Source organism: Pleurodeles waltl, chromosome 2_1, assembly GCF_031143425.1.
Source record: "Pleurodeles waltl isolate 20211129_DDA chromosome 2_1, aPleWal1.hap1.20221129, whole genome shotgun sequence".
Lineage (NCBI taxonomy): Eukaryota > Metazoa > Chordata > Amphibia > Caudata > Salamandridae > Pleurodeles > Pleurodeles waltl.
Genome location: NC_090438.1, coordinates 779131128 through 779140164, shown reverse-complemented (window position 1 = coordinate 779140164; position 9037 = coordinate 779131128). Strand labels below are relative to the sequence as shown.

The 9037-nt window shown below is 40.0% G+C and overlaps 1 protein-coding gene across 3 annotated transcripts in view; it reads right to left on the bottom strand.

The window, feature by feature from the left end:
* Nucleotides 1-1013: 1013 nt before the first annotated feature.
* Nucleotides 1014-9037, bottom strand: part of KIF13A (kinesin family member 13A) — a 733240-nt gene continuing 725216 nt past the window's right edge. For all 3 annotated transcript variants that reach the window (XM_069218350.1, XM_069218331.1, XM_069218342.1), the window contains one exon: nt 1014-8880. In XM_069218350.1, coding sequence (XP_069074451.1) covers nt 8594-8880 — 287 coding nt within the window. In that variant the 3' untranslated portion in view covers nt 1014-8593. The remainder of the gene's footprint in view (nt 8881-9037) is intronic.

Genomic DNA, 9037 nt, shown 5'->3' with positions numbered 1-9037 from the left:
TGAAATTGGAAAATTGTTTCCTCAAGGCTAGAAATTCTGCCAACATACAGAAATTTAGAATCAGGGCCTTCTGACATCTATAGCCTTTAGCATTTTATCAAAATACAAAATTGTTTTTGGAGTCAAGGTGATGGCACCCCATGGAATTCCACAAGGCCAAGGTAATTTTCTTTTTGATTCCTCCTCATCGTTCCAAAGCAAAGAGGGGGTACCGTTCCACAAACAAACCCACAAAAACTCTCAGTCATTACATCCACAGAACATGATGTTACTTTGGTTGTAAAGGGAGCAAATTTGGTGAAGCTGTCAGATAGCAGACTTTTTCCAGATGGCTTTTGTAAGTGGAGCAACACTGCTATAGGCTTGCAGAGAAATCACTATCTGAGTGATACATACGTTTTGCCCAATTCCTACATGGTCCTCTTTGGATTGCATCTAAAAGTTTAATCTGATTTTGGGGATGATTTAACAAAACCTTAGTTGGGCAGAGCAATCCTCCAGGTTTTTCTGCTTTAACGCACATCAAAAGGTATCCTCAGCCTTCCTATGGGGTTCAGGCAAGGAATTTTCGGATCTGTTTTCAAATGCAAGAACATGTTAGTTATATTTAGTGACATTCTTTCAGATGCTACAGGTTTCTTACTGCACTTCCAACCCCCCCTCTTGAGTGAGAATGTGTTTCCTTTCTTTAGGTTCCAGCCCCTCTGCCCTTGGCCTCCGTGGGGCACAGAAAAAACAGGAGAAACTGACAACAGAGGTTTGTGAGTGACTTTTAAGGAGCCAGAATATTATTTCGATTGAAGCCGCACTTCTCTAGTAATGATGCTGGGCAGTGCTACCTGGAGGCACTACATTTTGAAAATGTTTCCAGAGAGAGTCTGTTGTCTATGAAGCAGCCTTTTATGTATAATGCAAATTAACATTTGTTTCTGCCAACAGTAAAAACCTACTAACACTACTTCGAGTGCACAAATATCTTATTCTGTCCAGATTTTAAAAAACATACAGAGAGGTAGCAAACCATCAGCTTCATTTATTTTAATGTCTTTCTTTCAAACCTTCTACACAGATTTACAGGTATCTCTGTACACATAATCATGAAGCACCTGCAAGCGTGATATATACAATTATCAACAGCCTCATTTGAGAATATTTTACAGATTCAATTCGATACAATGCACAACCCTGGTAGAATTGAGTTCACAAAGCAACAATCCCAGGTGTGCAGTGGTTTTCCAATACTGTACAAATTCTTCACTGCACCTTCCAGTGCCTAGATGGAGGAATACCATTTCTGTGCTTTCCAGCTGCCACACTGGTTCAGTGTTCATATTGCACACACTGACAGCCCTGTGTAAGAAATGGATGAAGACACTGACCTGTACCAAAGACACAATACGATCATTTTAAACATTGTTGTAGTTTCCAGTACAACGTTCAATGAGACAGTGGCAGGCCTTCTGGAAGACAGAGTGCACTAAACTTTCAGACATATTCAATGTGCTTATTAAATGTAGGACAAATAAGGCAGCCTGGTGGCAAGTGAGTGGTGGCCCACAGAAACACAATACGAATGATAGGTGGCATAAACATGAGGAAAGCACAATAGCAGACATTTCATTTCAACATTGGTTCTTTGGTAATAAAGAACAATAAACTCTCCCTGTCACAAAGACATAGTGGGTGTACAGCTCATTAATTTCCAATAAAATATTCTCTTCCTTGTAAGAAAAATGTGTATGTCTCAATTTACAGTACCACAACTATATACAAACCAATTTACACAGATTTTACTGTGAAGGAACAGTCGCGTAGTGCACATACTTTCTACACATACGGATATACAGATATTAAATATAAACACAAGGAGGCAATGTAAAGTGACTTGTCACGACAGAGTGAGTCAAGGTGAAAGCAGACAAGAGGCAGAACCTTAAATGAATCATTCCTTAATTACTTATCAGTATTAAAGCAAAGGTACATTGTTCTCACCACTAATATCGCAAATCTGGTAATGAGTCAATGGCCATCAATCAAATTCTAAACTAACAGATATCAAGCTAACCTTGCCTGTGAGTAAGGATAAAACTGCTTAGGCACCATGTTAAGGACTGGGGGAAATGGTATGATTAGGAAAGTAGTTCTACACCTGGAGTCTGGGGACTCCTAGGGGATCGTGACACCGACTCAGTGGATCTGCGACTGTTAAAAAAATTAAATATGACAAGATTATTAAGGTGTATACATACATTAAAAAAAGCAAAATGTACAATTTAAAATTTGAAATTTATCTGCAAATGTGGAGGAATTGGAATTTGGAGGCCAAAAGTTAGGATGGTATCCCTTAGCTTGATATATGCAACCAACACAAGTGAAACATACAGAATGTAGCATGGACAACTGGTGGCCTCAACTGATGCATTGGTATTCACCACCAACAAGAGAGAACGCATTAGGAGCAAAAAAGAGAAAGTGATGTGCCATAGTCTAGCATATCACTTTATCTTTTAGAAATAAAACCAAATTAGCAAAAACTCCAACTTTCTCGTTAATATGTAAAATTTCAATTGTATATTTTTGGTTGTGAATTAAGTAAAATATTCTATAATTATGTGTACCTGTTTGATGTATACTTGTCCTGTACTTCTGCTTATTGGTTTGGATCGAACAATAGAAGTTGCTTAGGCCAGGTCTGCGGCTTCCAATTGTGATTCAGTGGGAGTCTACAGAAATCGAGAGGTTAAAAACTGCTGATTTAGGTCCGTCCCTCTACACTATAAAGATGCTCGCAGATGGAACCACAGCGCTATGTCAATAGTATATAAATAAGGGCGCTATTCAATTCAGCAAATCAGGAACTATTTTGGAAATTGCAAAGGGTAGGGAAGCACTATACCAATGCCAACACAATACAACAAAAAGAAAGGCACTTAACATTTCTAAACACAGTTTGAAACCACACTTATTTGCAGCAACTAGCATAGCCTTTGCCACACGCTTGTGACGTGATATTTTACTGTTAAGAGGCGGAATCCAAATAACAGGTCACTACTGCTAAACCTATCCACACAGAAGGAAGTTAAATAGCAACAAATTAAGGAACCTCTGTAATGAATTTTGAGTTCTACTAGCCCTGCAAAAACTTCTAACACAATGATGACTCAGCCTACTACTGTTAAATGTTGAAACGTTGAACTGAATTAGTCCTAACAAGTCAAAAACTATCTAAACAAGGGAATAGCCACGTGAGGTACCAGATAGGTGCTTCGTCACCACAGCGCCCTTTTTTACTTTAGAGGAACTATTGGGGGGCTTGAGCAGATACCCAGATGGATGGACTGAAAGGACATGTAAGCTGATTTCAAGCAGATAGTGGCGATGGCACAGTAAAAGAGATGAGGATTGTTGGTATGTGGGCAAGATTTGGCTCAACTGGGTAAAACAGCTGCTGTGGAGACCAATGGGGCCTGCTGTTAAGCGCTTGCAGCTGTGCTGATGGTCAAGAGACCGTTGAAGCAGGGCCAGTGAGGCCAAAACCCCTGTCAGTGAGCACTCAGTTTGGCACCATGTGGCAAACCTGATTCCCGTAACTGCAGTACAAGTCAAATCTGTGATCACAGATAAAGGACTAGCCTAGGCCCTTTCATAGACACCTGCTTGTATTCAGATCATGGCTACAGGACATCTTCGGGGGAAAAAACTGCAATTTTCACCAGCTAGCATCACTATGCTTTTTTGTTTGCAACAGTAATTCTTAAGACTGACTGTCCACGAGAACATCCAGCAAAATATCACATTCATTTAAGTTTTGTTTCAAGGGTGGGCTTCTAATCATTCCAGAAACTGAAAACAGCAGACAACATATGTCACCAAGCTCTTATACTGCTACCCTTAGCCAGGTGGTGATGGTTTCAAAAGTATGTCAGCATGGGGGTACCATTCACTGCTCTTTTGGTTCAGCTCATGGGACTCAGTGGAAATAAGGTACTCATCATCTCCTCTGCACTGAACATTAACCATTCACAGCTATGATAACCAGTGTATTTAGCTGTGATGAGAAGGCAGGAAGAAATCATTGCACCCATCTCAGACCCAGCTCCTCTCCCAATCAAAAGACACAAGCCCCCCCAAACTAGCTAACATAAAATACATGCTTTACTTACAAGACTAAGGGCCTGATTATGACTTTGGCGGGTGGGATACTCCATCACAAACGTGACAGATATCCTGTCAGCCGTATTACAAGTTTCATTATATCCTATGGAACTTGCAAAATGGCAGGCGGGATATCTGTCACATTTGTGACTGAGTATCCCATCCGTCAAGGTCGTAATCAGGCTCTAAATGTCTAACTTCCCAAATCATTAAAAAAGCCCTGTAACTCCATACAGGGGACAATGTTGCAATTCTGGATCAGTAACTTGAGGCACCCCAAAGACTTTTCTCATGGACTTCAAAGATCCAATAGCAGATATTACATCTAAACTCAAAAATGGCAACAAACATTTCATTCAGTAGAGCCTACGACGGATGATGTTACTAGACCTAGGTGAGAACACATGCTAAGGGTTCAAACCCTGAAGCTCTATCATAGTGCAAATTAAAGAGAACATATCACTGAGGCTTGGTCCCAGTGCAATAACATCAATATTGGGTTTTGAGGATCTACTTAATTAACCCCTCTCTAGCACTTAATGAAGAAGGCCTAAAACTCTTAGTCAATAATCGAAGTTAGGACTGGACCACACATGTAGGGAGGCTCATTGGACTAATTAATTCTTGGCAGATGCAGTGACTGAACACACAATCACAGTTTCGAATGCCATTGGGGCCCACATAGCTTTTCATCCGCCAGAAGTTTATGAGTAGCACTGAGTTGGGTTAACAATAAAGATGTGATTCCCCCAGGGTGAACATGTTATGTTTTGACCCCTTAATACAAGGAGTGAGTTGCACAGCAAGGTATGGTCACTGACTTTTTTAGGAGCAACAAGATTAGGCTCCTTAAATCACTTCCACAATCGACACTTCAAAGGCGGGAAGAAGCAGGTGCTGATTCAAAATCTCAGCAAGTCAATAATGATATATAGACGGAATTTCCACCTTAAACTCATCTTTTAATCGTTCACAAGTAGTACCCACCTACAAGAATTGTCAAAACCTCTGACTGAGGGTCAATGTAGATGGTAGAAAAAAAATAAGATTATTTCACACAGCAATTTAAAAGGCAGGCCAAGATGGAAAGGTGCACGATAAAGAAAGTCAAAAGAAGAACACAGACTTAGGAAGAATGAAGATAGATGAGAATCAAAGGAAGCACTGCTGTAAGGGGAACGCATTCTTAGTTCAATGTAAAATTGCCCAGAATATGAATGAAACTTTCAACAGCAGCGGTTGAAACAGCCATTATAAGCCTTGTACTCCAGTATTATGGTTTTTGCATCTTACACTTGATTCCATGTGAGATACTGTATGTTGCTCAAGTTGCATATCCACAATGGGGGCTGCTCACCTGACTGAGTTGGGGAAATACAGGGCCTAAAAATGTAAGACTGCCAAAGGAAAACTGGTCACTTCAGATGAACAATTTCTGTGGAGTTGATACCCCTTGCACACTATTTGTGCTGCCATTTTCTTACCAACCAAAGCTTCCTAGTTAAACAAAGCTTCCTAGTTAAACAAAGCTTCCTAGTTAAACAAAGCATCCTAGTTTCTTGAAATTCTGAACTAAACATTTAAAGCGTTTGCTTTCTAACTTTCTGCTCTACTGCAAGACCCAGTCACAAAACAGGCGGGGTGCAATGTTATGTGATAATCTGCTGGCTGAGGATTACTGATTTAGCATCCAATTTTGATTTCAAATTTCACCACCATCCACACGTATGAATCTGTAGAAAGTAAAGTAGAGTGCAAGGGTGAGAAGGTGGTGTGTGTTGTACTCACCATTAGTTATGGATTCTCAAACTACTGAGAATCGCAAAACGCACAAAAGAACAATGAAACATTGCTTTATGGTTTTACAATGACATCATCAGGCTCAGCTAACGTAGAAAAAGCTTTAACCTTGTGGTTTGTCGTGCAACTAGAACCATCCATGGAATTTCAGGACCATAACCAACAATTGTCCATTTCATATCCCTCTACATATAGACACACATTTACACTCACACAATCACTAGCACAGACGTATGCCAAATTACTGAAAGTAAATGTACTAATAAATTATACAGATGCAACAATGTACAAAAATGAATCTAGCGACCATTTTCTTTTTACTATTTTTAGCAGTGTGCAGAAACAATGTAGGTGCCAGTAAAAAGAGGGTAACAACATAGTTATTTTAGTACTTGGTGAGGTGTTCACTACAATGTATGCCTCAGATGTGGCTAGGCCAGATGTGTCTGTTTGAAAGTTTAATAATAAATGTGTTGCAAAGGGCTTTTTGATGCAAACATGCTCTCTTTACACACCCGTGCTGCAAAAGGTACACACACTGGCAAAACGAATATGTATGGTATGGGCTGCCAGCCTTGCCTTTGGCAAGTTTTTTGTTTGCCATGGTTTTTTCAAAACTTGATTCTTGGGGAAGCTGCCAGTACCTTGTCAAGCTACATTTAAGGTATCAAAAAGAAAACATTGCAATAGTAGTTCCTGGTACTGAAGTGTACTATGCTGTGAGTGGATGTGTTTCTTGTGAAAGAGCAGAATACTGTCACTCGCACTGAAGTTAGCTAATGGCTAAAGCTGATTGACCAACGGTCCTATCCTGTAGAGTGGAAGAAAAAGGTGAATGATACAATAAAAGATAAATGGATTAAGGTGTCAGTCGGAAAGCCCCTCCAAGTAAATGATACATATAATTTTAGTAAAATCAAAAAGGGATGGTTAATGGCAGATCCAAAAATACCTATTAAAGAAAATGTGTCATAAGACTGATGTCACTCTTAGTTGAGGTGAGAAACATGATTTGTGCATTGCACAGCCACACATGTGATGCAACTAGCCCATCACTGAAGAGAGAAACATATAGAGCCAAAAACATTGTTTATGCCAGATTCATAAGAATCATATAGGCCAGGTTGCTAATTACATTAGTAAATGTTACTAAAAAGTATCAGGACGTAGTAATTCTAACAAACCGTATAAGCCTTAACTTTATATACAGAATGGTACAAAATATGTTTGGGGTAACAGTGACACAGCATGTGAAAAATACTTATTTTAAGCAGAGAACTGAATCCAATTATTGTGAGAAAAGTTGTTACATGTTTAAGTTATAAGCATTTGTAAGGCGGAGTTAGAATGTATGGTGATATTACAATCTTCGATTAAAAGCATCAGAGCTCATTTCCTACACAATCTTCATACTTTATAGTAGACTATATAAGCTCTTCTATTTGGGATTTTACACTCAATTTTAATAAATTATAAAGCTGGCCTTAAACTGCAATATTTTGTTTTTGCTGAGATATTTAACAGAAAAGACATTTTCTGAGTAAACAGTATACGCTGCAGCAAATTACTCACTGCATGCCCTGCCGTCTACTACAGGCCTGATGTAGGGACACACATGGCTAAGAAACTATCCACTTCAGGATGCCAAGGTAACACCACAAGCCTGACACCAATAGACTGCTAATGAATGAGTAGGGAAAAAAATTGCAGGAGCCAAGCATGCTGGATCTAGGCACCAAGGGTCAACTTCTTCCAACAGATAGGCATGGCTCCGACACTCCTGTGGTTCATAAAGGAGTGGAATACCATGCCATTGAGGCGTATCAGATCATCCGTCATACATTCCCAGTACCAAACCCCATTAATATGCACACAATCTCAAATTGTTACCTAAGCCTCTAACCATCATCTTGTACAGCTTTCTACTGCTTTACAGCTAGGTTTGCTCTCCAGAAATGCCAACATGCACGATATCCGAATTCAGCAGTTTTCACCGCAGCCATTAAATGTAAAAGTAACGGGCATGGTAAGACTCAAGGTGCCATTTACCTTAACTCCATCCCATTCTTCCAAGATGAGTACTTCTAATTGTACCGAAAGGATGCTCAAAAAGCCTTCAATTTTACATGATGTTTAAGCAAACAATACATTCACTACAAAGGGAAAAATAGAGACGTCTGACATTATCCACAGGTTGAAAGGTGATAAGGGCAGCAAATATACAGACCTCCACTCCAGGCCATCAAGTAGTTAACAGAAAACGCAGAGTAGCCATTGAATAGTTTTCATGTTGTTCAGTAAACCTCGCACAGTTTGCAAGAATACAGGTTTCATTTTCATCACACCGACCTACTATCCATCTTAAATAAGCAGCACACATGGCTTCCAAGGAATTAACCAGCCTGGGTCAGTAAAATTCTCATTCATAATGCATGAAGTAAAAACAAGAAAGCAACTCCACATCATTTGTCCCAAATACATATACATATATACACAGTATTTAAAAAAATATAGACGTCCGAGAGCCTATGCGTAAACATTCAGTAGGAACAGATTAAAACTGTACAGCTATACAATAATAGTTAAAATACATAAGAGTTTCCACACAACGGTGTGGAGGAAGTGCAAGTAGAGTGAGCTAGTTAATCCAGGACTTCCTGTTCTCCTGCTTCCGGGAAAAAGCCGAGGCCGCCGCGTCCCCTGATTGGTGAAGTGTTGCATCCCCGTGCTTCATGAACGGTGGTCCTTGAGCCGCGCCACTTCTTCGCTTCTCGGTGCCAGATGAGGCCTGGAAACGCGAGTTGCTGCTGTTGGTCCTCTTGGTCGGTCCTGGGGGTTTCATGAGGCGCCCGGGCCGGACAAAGACACCATAACGCGGTTTACAGCGGAAGTACTCTCTGCCTTTCACAGTGCCATCGTGTTTCCCTGGGAAGCAAATGATATTTCGTTAGTTTCAGTGATTTCACAACAGATTCTTTAAGGTATTCAATTACCAATATGATAATGTATGCCTTCTGCAATCTTGTTTACTCTGTGTGCACTCGGGCTGAAATCGGAGCTACCATTTGCAAGCAGACTTTCT